This window comes from Bombina bombina, chromosome 2 (assembly GCF_027579735.1).
Source record: "Bombina bombina isolate aBomBom1 chromosome 2, aBomBom1.pri, whole genome shotgun sequence".
Lineage (NCBI taxonomy): Eukaryota > Metazoa > Chordata > Amphibia > Anura > Bombinatoridae > Bombina > Bombina bombina.
In genome coordinates this window covers 196,038,164-196,051,942 of record NC_069500.1, presented here as the reverse complement: position 1 = coordinate 196,051,942, position 13,779 = coordinate 196,038,164, and the positions used below count along the sequence as shown (strand labels likewise).

General features: G+C 40.1%; 1 protein-coding gene across 4 annotated transcripts in view; it reads left to right on the top strand.

The window, feature by feature from the left end:
• Positions 1-13,779, top strand: part of ARHGEF28 (Rho guanine nucleotide exchange factor 28) — an 813,355-nt gene that overhangs the window by 735,807 nt on the left and 63,769 nt on the right. For all 4 annotated transcript variants that reach the window (XM_053701420.1, XM_053701419.1, XM_053701422.1 and 1 more), the window contains 2 exons: positions 7,587-7,724; positions 10,532-10,635. In XM_053701420.1, coding sequence (XP_053557395.1) covers positions 7,587-7,724; positions 10,532-10,635 — 242 coding nt within the window. The remainder of the gene's footprint in view (positions 1-7,586; positions 7,725-10,531; positions 10,636-13,779) is intronic.

The following is a 13,779-nucleotide window of genomic DNA, read 5'->3' as shown; positions in this document are numbered from 1 at the left end:
ATCCAGGGATCCCAAGGCGACTCTAGTGGATACAATAGTAGCACCTTGGATCTTCAACCTAGCTTATGTATTCCCACCGTTTCCTCTCATTCCCAGGCTGGTAGCCAGGATCAATCAGGAGAGGGCTTCGGTGATCTTGATAGTTCCTGCGTGGCCACGCAGGACTTGGTATGCAGACCTGGTGAATATGTCATCGGCTCCACCATGGAAGCTACCTTTGAGACAGGACCTTCTTGTTCAGGGTCCATTCGAACATCCGAATCTGGTTTCCCTCCAACTGACTGCTTGGAGATTGAACGCTTGATTCTATCAAAGCGTGGGTTTTCAGATTCTGTAATAGATACTCTTATTCAGGCTAGAAAGCCTGTAACTAGAAAAATTTACCATAAAATATGGAAAAAATATATCTGTTGGTGTGAATCTAAAGGATTCCCATGGAACAAGATAAAAATTCCTAAGATTCTTTCCTTTCTACAAGAAGGTTTGGAGAAAGGATTATCTGCAAGTTCTCTGAAGGGACAGATCTCTGCTTTATCTGTTTAACTTCACAAAAGGCTGGCAGCTGTGCCAGACGTTTAAGCGTTTGTTCAGGCTCTGGTTAGAATCAAGCCTGTTTACAGACCTTTGACTCCTCCCTGGAGTCTTAATCTAGTTCTTTCAGTTCTTCAAGGGGTTCCGTTTGAACCCTTACATTCCGTAGATATTAAGTTATTATCGTGGAAAGTTTTGTTTTTTGGTTGCAATTTCTTCTGCTAGAAGAGTTTCTGAGTTATCTGCTCTGCAGTGTTCTCCGCCCTATCTGGTCCATGCAGATAAGGTGGTTTTGCGTACTGAGCCTGGTTTTCTTCCGAAGGTTGTTTCCAACAAAAATATTAACCAGGAGATAGTTGTACCTTCTTTGTGTCCGAATCCAGTTTCAGAGAAGGAACGTTTGTTACACAATTTGGACGTAGTCCGTGCTCTAAAATTCTATTTAGAGGTTACTGAAGGTTTCAGACAAACATCTTCTTCGTTTGTTGTTTATTCTGGTAAAAGGAGAGGTAAAAAAGCAACTTCTACCTCTCTTTCCTTTTGGTTTAAAAGCATTATCAGATTGGCTTTTGAGACTGCCGGACGGCAGCCTCCTGAAAGTATCACAGCTCACTCCACTAGGGCTGTGGCTTCCACATGGGCCTTCAAGAACGAGGCTCCTGTTGACCAGATATGTAAGGCAGCGACTTGGTCTTCACTGCACTCTTTTGCCAAATTTTACAAATTTTATACTTTTGCTTCTTCGGAGGCTATTTTTGGGAGAGAGGTTTTGCAAGCCGTGGTGCCTTCCGTTTAGGTGACCTGATTTGCTCCCTCCCTTCATCCGTGTCCTAAAGCTTTGGTATTGTTTCCCACAAGTAAGGATGACGCCGTGGACCGGACACACCTATGTTGGAGAAAACAGAATTTATGCTTACCTGATAAATTACTTTCTCCAACGGTGTGTCCGGTCCACGGCCCGCCCTGGTTTTTTAATCATTTCTGATGAATTATTTTCTCTAACTACAGTCACCACGTTACCATATGGTTTCTCCTATATATATTTCCTCCTGTCCGTCGGTCGAATGACTGGGGTAGGCGGAGCCTGGGAGGGACTATATGGCCAGCTTTGCTGGGCTCTTTGCCATTTCCTGTTGGGGAGGAGAATATCCCACAAGTAAGGATGACGCCGTGGACCGGACACACCGTTGGAGAAAGTAATTTATCAGGTAAGCATAAATTCTGTTTTTGACTAGACTATTCCTATAACCCCTTAACGACCGACGACGTATGGGGTATGCCCTCTAAAAAAATACACTTAACGACCGAGAACGTACCCCGTATGTCGTCGGTCTTGGAAAGCGGTGGAAGCGATCCTGATCGCTTTCAGCCACTTTCCGGTTATTGCAGTGATGCCTCGATATCGAGGCATCCTGCAAATAACCTTTCTTACCCATCCGATGCAGAGAGATACACTCTGTGGCCCTCTCTGCATCGGACATCGATGGCCGCAATCGTTGGTGGGTAGGAGCCGATGTGGGAGGCGGGTGGGCGTTCATCGATGTTGTGCATGATGCTAGAGGGGAGCTGGATTGTGGGTGGTGTCGCTGGAGGCGCGCACGGACGGGGGCGGCTGGTGGCGCGTGCCTGGGGCGAGAGCGGGTGGGAACCACTACACTATAGAAATTTTTTATATATTAAGTGGGAGAAAGGGGGGTGGGATTTGGGAATTTAAATGGATCTAAGGAGGGGTGGGGGGTTGTTCTTTGGGGGGGGGGAAGCTACACTACAGAAAAAGTAAAAAAAATAAATAAATAAATTATTGTAAACTGGGTACTGGCAGACAGCTGCCAGTACCCAAGATGGTTCCCAATAAGGTAGAGGTGGAGGTTTAGAGAGCTGTTTCGGGGGGGGGGGGGGATTAGGGAGGTTGAGGCTACACAGCATCATATGTAAATGTGTTCCATAAAAAAAGACACCTTTTATTTTAGTACTGGCAGACTTTCTGCCAGTACTTAAGATGTCGGGGACAATTGTGGGGTGGAGGAGGGGAAGAGAGCTGTTTGGGAGGGATCAGGGGGTGTAATGTGTCAGGTGGGAGGCTGATCTCTACACTAAAGCTAATATTAACCCTGCAAGCTCCCTACAAGCTACCTAATTAACCCCTTCACTGCTAGCCATAATACATGTGTGATGCGCAACGGCATTTAACGGCCTTCTAATTACCAAAAAGCAACGCCAAAGCCATATATGTCTGCTATTTCTGAACAAAGTGGATCCCAGAGAAGCATTTACAACCATTTATGCCATAATTGCACAAGCTGTTTGTAAATATTTTCAGTGAGAAACCTAAAGTTTTTGTGAAAAAGTTTGTAAAAAAGTGAACGATTTTTTTTATTTGATCGCATTTGGCGGTGAAATGGTGGCATGATATATACCAAAATGGGCCTAGATCAATACTTTGGGTTGTCTACTACACTACACTAAAGGTAAAATTTACCCTACAGGCTCCCTAATTAACCCCTTCACTGCTGGGCAAAATACATGTGTGGTGCGCAGTGGAATTTAGCGGCCTTCTAATTACCAAAAAGCAATGCCAAAGCCATATATGTCTGCTATTTCTGAACAAAGGGGATCCCAGAGAAGCATTTACAAACATGTGTGCCATAATTGCACAAGCTGTTTGTAAATAATTTCAGTGAGAAACCTAAAATTGTAAAAAATCTAACTTTCTTTCATGTAATTAGCAAGAGTCCATAGTGACGTATGGGATATACATTCCTACCAGGAGGGGCAAAGTTTCCCAAACCTCAAAATGCCTATAAATACACCCCTCACCACACCCACAAATCAGTTTTACAAACTTTGCCTCCTATGGAGGTGGTGAAGTAAGTTTGTGCTAGATTCTACGTTGATATGCGCTCTGAGTACACAAAATGAGAGAGAATGCGAAAATTAAAAGGAATAGACAGAAAGGATAAAGAGAGGGGCTATATTCAGCTCCACCTACCTGCACACCTTTTTTCCAATGTCGAAGCTTGGGAATATTTATTCTCATGTTGTGGTTACTTTAGAGAATGCAGCTCCCTGTACAGGAACAAAAAGATAGTTAAGCGTGCAATGATCCCAACCGAAGGTTTATTTATGTGACTATTATCTTGACCTGTTAAAGATTTGCGCTGACTCGTTGAAATATGGACTATATACTCTAGTATGTGCTATTACTCTAGGTTATATCCTAGTTATAGACTATACTAAGTGTAATTGGCGGCACTATTCACCGCCTAACAAGGAATTCACAATTAAACCTATAAGGTAAGTTAATTCCTTGATCTCATCAAAATGAGAAATTATGATTTGGGGGGGAGAGGTAGTTAACGGGGGATTAAATCCCACGTCTGAGTAGTAGTATCTTATTTACCAAAGGGGAACCAGGGGGATATCGGGAGTAATTTGGTGAGAGAATCTATTGAGTCGAGACTCAAACTTACTTGAGTTAGGGTCGTTCCCCGTTGCTCATTGGTACAAAATCAGAGTGACTAAGGCAGCTAAAACCTGTGAGGGGGACTTTATCAAGTTACAATTAAATGAAGTCAAGTACATTTTTACATAGAAGAGCAAATATCAGTGGATAAACAAGTGCATCAACAGAACCAGTAAGAAACTAACATAGTTAACATTGGAATAACTGGACAAAAGAACTCTATTGCCTCCCAGAAGAAAGTTGTGAGAAATGATGGAATTGACCTCCCACTTAGACTATTAAGGATCTGATCCGTCTCAAGTAATGCAAGTAGAACTATCAGTCCCTAACTAGTATATGGCGTCAGACACGTGTTACTTTTAGGAGTTTCAGATACCCCAAGTAAAGATAATGCAAACACGCCTATCAGTCCCTAAATGGCATGAAGCATCAAGCGTGTGTTATAATTGGACGTTTCAGGTACCCCAGTTAGAGCTCGCTAAATGGAGAAGCAAGTGTATTAGTATGGTCTCCTATGGATGCAAAGGTCTAGTCCGTGAGGGGTTGAGGAAATACGCCCTAGTAGGAAGAGTAGGGACATGGTATTAGAAGGGAACTTCGTCTTGGTTAGTGATAGATCGTGACATGAGTGTTGTTATGGGAGCAGTATCTATTCTGGAATGTACTCTGGGAGGCACTGTAAAACTTTAAGTATATAAACACAAAAACATCAAGCAATATAACAATAAAATAATATGTCCAGTTTTTCTCTTGTTAAAAGTCTGTTCACCCTGCAATGGAAAAACATGTATTCATATAACTGGTACTGTGAATGTAAATATTAAACTGACAAAGGATACATCATGTAATGTCCATCAGGTGGGTTCTTCAGATGGATGCGACTGCGGGGCAGAGATTGTATCCCCCAGCTTCGCACCCAAGGGGGGTCGCTGAGGCAGAGGGGCCCACTCAGGTGCTGTGGCTTGAAGGGTAGAAGAAGCAGTATTCAGCTTATTCAGATTAGTTGGAAGTCTCTGAAGATCCCATTTTTTAAGAAGATCCATTCCGTCATTAACCGTGGATATCGTGTGAGTGCTACCATTCCTGCTGACAATGAGTTTAGTCGGGTAGCCCCAGCGGTACTTTACGTTGTGCTGTCTGAGAATTTGTGTGAAAGGAGTAAAGGATCTTCTCCTCTGTAGTGTAAATTGCGATAAGTCTGGGAACACCTGCATGGACTGGAACTTCTCTGGTAATAGGGGTTTGACAGCCAATGCTCTTAGTATCTTTTCTTTATGAGTGAAGTAGTGGAATCTGGCTAGAACATCCCTAGGTTTATCCGCTGAGATATTACGGGGTCTTGGGGTGCGATGGACCCTATCTATGAGGAAGCTTGAAGTGTCCAAGTCTGCTATGAGCAAGGTGCAGAATTCTTTGACGAAATTTTCGAGATCTGCAGTTGTCACCTCTTCTGAGATTCCTCTAAACCTCAGGTTATTTCTTCTGGACCTGTCTTCAAGGTCCGATAGTTTGAGCTCCAGGTCAGAAATTTGGATGGCCAGATTTTGAGAATATGAAAGCAAATTTTCATGGTCAAGAGCGAGGTCTTCGTATTTTCGCTCTAGGGCCTCAGTTCTTTCACCTATCACCGCCATATCTCTGCGGAGTTCTGCTGCTGATCCTTTAATGGCTTTCGTGAGGGTATCCTGCAGGTTGTTCATATGCTTTGAGAGTGTGTCGACTATGGTAGCCACTACATTGTCCTACCATTTCCCACAGAGAGAACCTCAGTGGGAAATGGTAGGAGAGAAGCTTGTTTCGGCTGTAGCTTGATCCACAAGAGAGTTCTGATAGCCTGCTTCTTATTGGTTCGAATCGCTATAACTGCAGGTTGAGTCTGTAGTCACTGGGCATATAAGTGTACGGGTGGCAACAGATGAGCCAATTTTTGCAGGTTACACTGTTTAGATGAACTTCTGGCCCAACTACAATTATACAGGCATACAGTTAATACCTTTCACAGATGTGCTTTTGAGACATTGAATTCAGCAAAATAATTCACTCTATGTGTTGCTTCTTATTGCACTTTTGGATGTCAGTAGTCTCCAAACCACAGACTGTGTAAGTCCCTCATATATAGTGTGCCTAGTAGTATAGAATCCCAGCACAATATCAGAGCCCTTCTGAAATACCAGTTTAAAAGACACAGGATTAAGCAAGTTGTTTGTTTTAGCTGTAGAGGTTTTACTAGTGCACAATTAGCCTCTGAAACCTGCAGGGCTGGGATCATACAGCAAACAGAAAGAGAAATGGGTTTATTTTTTTTTTAATATTTTTTTTTTGTTTTTTTTTCCTGTTTTGAGTAGTGAATCACAAGTCAGGTGTGCAAATCAGCCCTATGCAGTGGCCTATAATTGGGTCCTGCTGCACGTTTACTTAGTTATTGGGCTAATAGCCAGGATGGTGTGAGAAGGAAGATGCAGGCCGTATGGTTTAAAGGGTGTTTAACAGTTAATAGTTTGACTGGGCCGGGCTGCAAACACAGTTTCCTCTAAGTGATAGTCTTAGGCCAGACTTGTGTATACCAATGGTTATGTCTGAAGTGACTGCTTTAGTGCTTACCCTCTTCTAGGTCGCTGGTTCTCTGCTTATTCTTGCTCTGATCAAAGGCTGAGGTCCTCCCCAGCAGCAACAGCCCACAGACCCTCTCGTGCAGTTAGACTCTAAACAGGCCGCTGTCTCCGTCTTCCAGTCCTGTAGGTCAACTCTGGAGCAAGGCTCCCTTCTGAGGAGTAGCCACTAGCGGGTAAACTCTGTGCCTCCCAAGCTGCTTAGGATTGAATCTTGTATCGCGTGAGTCACACTGGTGTCTTCTGCGCTCTGTGTTAAGGGCTGGATCTTTGGGAAGTAACTCCGGTACAACTCGTTGTGGTCTGGTCTAAGGGCTGTTAAGCGGGGACACCGGCTAACACACCAACAGGGCTCTCCCAACGAACCCGTGTCCACAAAGTGCTACTTTTATTTATTGCCCTATAACTTGCAAAAAAAGCAAAGAGCATGTAAACATTGGGTATTTCTAAACTCTGGACAAATTTTAGAAACTATTTAGCATGGGTGTTTTTTGGTGGCTGTAGATGTGTTACAGATTTTGGGGGTCAAAGTTAGAAAAAGTGTTTTTTTTCCCATTTTTCCTCCTATTTTATAATTTTTTTATAGTAAATTATAAGATATGATGAAATTAATGGTATCTTTAGAAAGTCCATTTAATGGCGAGAAAAACGGTATATAATATGTGTGGGTACAGTAAATGAGTAAGAGGAAAATTACAGCTAAACACAAACACAGCAAAAATGTAAAAATAGCCCTGGTCCCAAATGGACAGAAAATGGAAAAATGCTGTGGTCATTAAGGGGTTAAGGAACTTATTTAATGTACTAGTGGCTATAGTCATCTGTTTTAAATATTGAACCAATTTATGAGTTAATAATTAATTATATTGTATACAAGGTATTAACAAATATTTATTGATTGCTTTTTATTAAAAAAAAATATCACAATGTGTTTATATTTTTTTAATTTTCTTTCTTTTTTTTTTTTTCTTTTTTTTTTAAAGCTGAAAATCTGTACACTATTCTGACATCACAAACGGAAAACATATCTTGGTTATCTGAGGATTATGGAAATTCGAGCACCCCAAAAAGATGTCTTGCAGCCAATGCGTTTGATGAAGCAGCAGAGTTGTCATGCGATTGTGAGTTTCACTTGTTGCACCTTTGATAAACAGGTGTCATCCATGTCTTCTAGATGTGCCATTTATTTAATTGGTTATGGTCATTTAAAATACCTTTAAATAACTTTCATAGTTAGAAACTGACAACATAGCCACTTTGATGGAAAGGATTGCAAGCTGCACAAAAGATGGATAATTAAAAAATAACAATTTATTGGTTACAATTTAAAAATGTTTAGCACACATCATAGTAGTTCACCCAAGCACACAGGAGAGGCTGCTCTCCAACGCGTTTCCTGCTACAAAAAGCACTTCATCCCTGATGAAGCAGGAAACGCGTCGGAGAGCAGCCTCTCCTGTGTGCTTGGGTGAACTACTATGATGTGTGCTAAACATTTTTAAATTGTAACCAATAAATTGTTATTTTTTAATTATCCATCTTTTGTGCAGCTTGCAATCCTTTCCATCAAAGTGGCTATGTTGTTCGTTATTTCAGCGTTGGGAAATCGCTGTATTGAAAGGATTGTGCATCCAGCCTAGTCTCTGAGGTGATAGTGCAAGTGTTAGTGCTGCTGGTAAACGTGCAATCAATCGAGCTGAACACCAGGTGCGTACAGCGTTCCTAAACACAAGGAGAGTAACAGAGCTTGCCAGTATCACGCTTCCCCTCCCTGCATTGAGTAGGACCGACAGGACGAACAGTCTGACGAACAGTCTGAAGTTATAAGGTATTGTCCGGTGTGGGGGTAAAGTGTTTGAACTGTATGAAGAGCAAATTTGAGCTTTGTGGAAAAGACAAAAAGGAAACTCTTGTCATAGACTGTACCTGTGAATTAACATAACAGTGAAGTTATACCGGTTGTTTCATATGCTCTGTTTGTTCACTTACATCTTGAAAATTTTTTCTACTGAAACGTCACTTACATTGTGTATACCTGGATCTGATACGAATCAAGAGTTGAAAGTGAAGTCATCTATATTTTCTTATGCACACAGCATATATACACATTATTTAGAATCACTGCACGCTTGCACATTAATATCACTCAGAGTGAACCTAGAGATCAATACCGTTTTGTCGATAATGGTGTATTGTGGAATTTTTGTATGAATGTTGATGCTGACTTATTAGTTAGAAACTGAGAAGGGGGAAATCTAAATTGGTTTAGTGTTTTTCCATATTTCACATTTTTTAATTTCTATTTCCCAAAACAATATACTGCATATTGTGATTTATATCACCCACATGGAATTTAGTCACTAGTGGGATATACTGTCTTGTTCTTGGAGTAGGTAGGAACATACCAGGCATCCTGTGGGTACCACTGTTCCTACTTGCACCCTTCCTTTTCCTGGCAGCTTTTGGAGTTAGGAAAACTTAATACACCCAGAGAGAAGCGCACTCATAGGAACAAACAACCAGCTCAATACCATTGTTAGCCTGCTCTATGGTGATTTACCACATGGGTGCAGCCTCTTTTTAGCCCAGTAATGCTTTTCACAGTAGAACTTTCCTGAAGTATTATCAGTCTGATCTGACCTATTACAGTAAGTACGGCGCAGAAATACCAGGCAATGCCTCTCTTAACCAGGAACACAGCAACCTCAGATGATCGCCTTGGCCCTCCATTGGGCCTCTTCAGTGAGGTGCAGCCATATTCCTCTAAGCTTTTGGAGTTAGGTGATATCGTTTGTACAGATAAATAAATACAAATTTGACTACTCTCTGTGTATAGCATGCTCGCTACCTCATGGATTCAGCGTGCCCCTGGTACTCTCATCACGCGCACTGTCTGTGGTGCTAGAGTATTCCCTTGGGGATTTCTAAAGGATATATGGTCTATTATATTACTCTGAGGTTTCCACAGCATTTCTGGCTTTCCTTTCTCAGAAATAGGCAAGGTATTATGTCAGGGAGTATCTGGATAGATCCATGGATTTTATGCTTTCAGCTCAGCTGTGCCTATATGATGAGCGGTCAGACATTCTCCATCTATAGTCTTCTCAAGTTCAGATGATATATTTTCTGCTGTGGGTCAGTATCCAGGGATTGCCTCCATATATTGTTTTCTCTCTTCACCATATTTTTTTATTAACTTACTGTTTTGAATGATTTTTCATTTAAACAAAAATATAATTTGCCTTAGGTCGAGCTTTACAGAAGTTCAGAGGCAGGGTTTATACATGAGCATTGAGCAATGTTATTTTGCAGTTGTGAGATAACATTCAGATTTGCCTTTTCTTAGAAGCCATAATCATTGTTTAAAGGGACATTGAACTCCTTGAGATTTTAATATAAACGTTCCAAAAATACATAATCAATTCTAATTGGTCATCTGCCACTGAATACATAACAATTTGTTGAATTTTAAAATGCCAGATACAATGTTAAACATAATATATTAATTATACTCAGCCTAGTGGCTTTATGTTTTATTCTTCTGAATTGTATGTGTTGATCTCTTAGTTTTACAAGTGTAGAGGCAAACTTTCTACTTCACTCTCCAAATAGTTCTAAGCTTGGCTGCATGTAAAGTGAAGAGGAGGGGTGTGTGCAGGTGGGGGACGGTTTCTGGCATGTTTTACCTACTGAAGGTTTGTGGTTGTACAATCCACTAGTTCTTTCATCCTATATCAGTTTCATATATAGACGAACTGATTTAGAAATCTAGCAATAATTCACATTTATTGAATCCCAGTTTAATAAATAAATTCCCCTTATTTTCCACTGTTACATACATTCTGCTTAGCAATAAAAGAGATGTTACACATTTTTCTTCCAGTTTGCCCACGAGCTGCTTATTGAATAAATATTTTTACATTTTTAGCTCTGGCTATAGAAGATAAAGCAACTCGGCTAAATAACTGTGATGCTGACCTAAACATTTCTCGGATAGCGAATGAGGTGGATGTGTCTTACACTGAATACAAGGTAAAGATTTGTATTTCTTATTTTATACTTGAATTAAATTCAGCCACAGGATGCACTTAAGATTTGGGTCCTGAACATATTGGGATTTACAATCTGGGTTGGGGAGTACTGAGAGGAAATGAGTGTAAGGGATCAGTTATTGAGATGATAAAACTTTTTCTGCATACATCATTATATTTGTAGACGTAATTGTTATAATCAAAGTATATTGATTTTTTTAATTACACATATCTCAATTATGGCAGAGCATGTCATTTTAAACAACTTTCCAATTTACTTCTAATATCTCATTTGCTTTTTACTCTTGTTATCTTTTGTTGAAAAGCCTACTTAGATAGGCTCAGGAGCAATAATGCACTACTGGGAGCTAGCTGGTGATTAATGGCTGCACAATTATGCCTCTTGTTATTGACTCACCTTATTTGTTCAGCTACCTCCCAGTAGTGTATTGCTGCTCCTTCAACAAAGGATTCCACGATAATAAATGGAAGGTTGTAAAATATTGTATTCTATATGAACCATGAAAGAAAAAATTGGGGTTTTTATGTCCCTTTAAAAATTGAATTATCCAGAGTGCAGGTTTATTTGATGTAACTTGAAAGATTAAAACTATGTAATTGTGATTGAATTATCCAGAGTGCAGGTTTATTTGATGTAACTTGGAAGATTAAAACTATGTAATTGTGTTACTGTATGTTAATTTGAGTCATTTATTTAGCCTAATACCCTCTTATTCAATTACTTTTGCGTCTTCTCAAACCTTGGTTAGCTCTACTGTATAATGTTATTTCAATGCATCATTTATATCCGCATGTCATTAATAACTACATACAAGATCAAAATCATTTAAAACTGCAACTTTATTAATAATTCACAAAACTACTTGAAAATGTAGTGAATGTGTTTATCTTATTTCTCTTAAAGGGACATATTTACTTTTTTTCACATTACGTATATGAAAGAACAAAATTAGAAAAATATTTTTGCATAAAAATGGGAAAAAACTGTTTAAACTTTAGTGAAAATATCTGGAAGTGTATAATTATAGAACTCTCCCGCTCACAGGCTGACAGGGACAACTCTCAGAGAACAAATTGTTTTAGTCAGCATAGGAACATCTGTTTTTCCATAAACATAGCTCTGTAATACATTTTGAAACAGAACATGTATCTTAAACTATGAATATAAGTAGAGGTGCACCTGAAGACATCTAATGCGCTATCTAAGGTGCTAGCAGTCTTAACCTTTTAACGCCATTATGACAGAATAGAACGTCATAGCCAACGGCTGTCCTGAAGCCTTCTACGCTTCCTGGATTTGATCGCTGTCTGGAGGGTGTTCCTAGGGTTATAGGGACGCCCCCAGACCCGATTCAATAAGTATTTGTCAAAGAAGGACCAAGGCTGCACTCAGGTAAAAAATCTATGTGACAGTTCTTAATCACTTATACAAAACTCTGAGGGGCTCCACCAAATTTCCCATATCATCTGATGGTAAGTAGAGAAACTAAACAATTCTGATAAACATCCAACAACGAGAGCATAATGGGGTGTAAGACTTATTCTAGCCGTACCTGACCTACAAGCCAACTAGGGTAGGACTCTCAGTACCTCTTCCTTTGTGCGGTCACTTCGCATAGGTAGGTCGGCGTCTTCACTTGCAACCAGCACACAGCTTGTGTCGGACATAGTGACTATGTCATTGATTTCCAGAGCATGACGCGTTTTGCCCCTCCCACAAAGGGTGTGCACAGGGGCCTCATCAGATTGAGCTCTGATATTGTATTTCCTATGGTGTTGGTGTTTTGCATTTGAGACTCTAGCGTATCCACACAGTCTTATGCTGGTATTTTTTATATGTTCAATATTTATTAGTGTGTTTGTTTTGTGAACTTGTAGGTGGGGTTTGGAATTCCATCTTGCTCCCTATAAGCTCCTTTTTGTAATAAAGCACAGTTTTTACCTGAGTGCAGCCTTGTTCCTTCTTTGACAAATATTTATTATGGTGCTTGTTCTTTCTATTTACTTTTTTGTACTTTTCAATTTACTTCAATAAATAAATATACTTTTGTTCTTTTGTTATCCTTTGATTAAAAGCATACCTATGTAGACTCAGGAAGTGCAATCCACTACTGGTATCCCCAGATCCACTTATGACTCCTGTCATTGGCCCACCATATGTGTTCAGCTAGCTCCTAGTAGTTCATTACAACTCTGTAGCGGACTTTACCTATGCGTTTAACCCTTTTGTAGGGGTGAACATCTAGTAAAATGCTCTATTGATTTAGATTGTTTTCCTTTTGCACTTTTATCTCTATTGGTGGACTATTACATGCCTGCATAAGCCCGAAAACTAAAAGTATCTTTATTTTTTATTATAAATAGCAACATAAAAAGCTTTTTTTTTTCATTGAGAAAGTCAAACAATGTCCCATATAAATTTAAATATTTCTCCTTTCAAGTGGACACAGCAGGTTTTGCATGACGGATGCCCCCCTGACACTGTGGCCTGTTCCATATACATGCATGTATTGTATAATCACTGGAAGGAACCCCTTCACTGCTGCAAGGTCTCCTTATCTTTGAATACTATGAAGTAATTGTCCATTTAACTTCTTACTACTTAGACTACCCTAGTTAGTGCATAAGCCCCAGTAGCACACCACACCCCCACTAGATTTACCCCTCAAAGTCTAAACATCTGCTGCCCGACCAACCTTAGACTTCTTTCTGGGCCTAAACATCCATACCCTAGGACTCAAGAGACCCACAATGACACTTCCTCTAGTACAAGGGACCATCTATCCAATGGAACTTTAGCTTTACTCATAAATACCAGAATTATATCTTGCTGGACACCCTAGATTCTCCAGTCCCGTGGTGACCACCATTATCCTGCCATTAATCCATCTGCTGAATTTAAAAAAGTATATTTTTTTTATAATTTTGAAGACAGTGTGATACAGGTCTAAAGATAATTTGTGTAGAATATTCTGCCAAAGCACGCAGCTAAACATAAGGAACTTAGAGATGGGACAAGACAAATCTTAACCACTAGATGGCCTCAGTAAACCACATGTGGTAATTTATGATCAAGTGTGCTAACAGCAAGCATATAGAATAGTATTTATGACGCTTTGGTCCA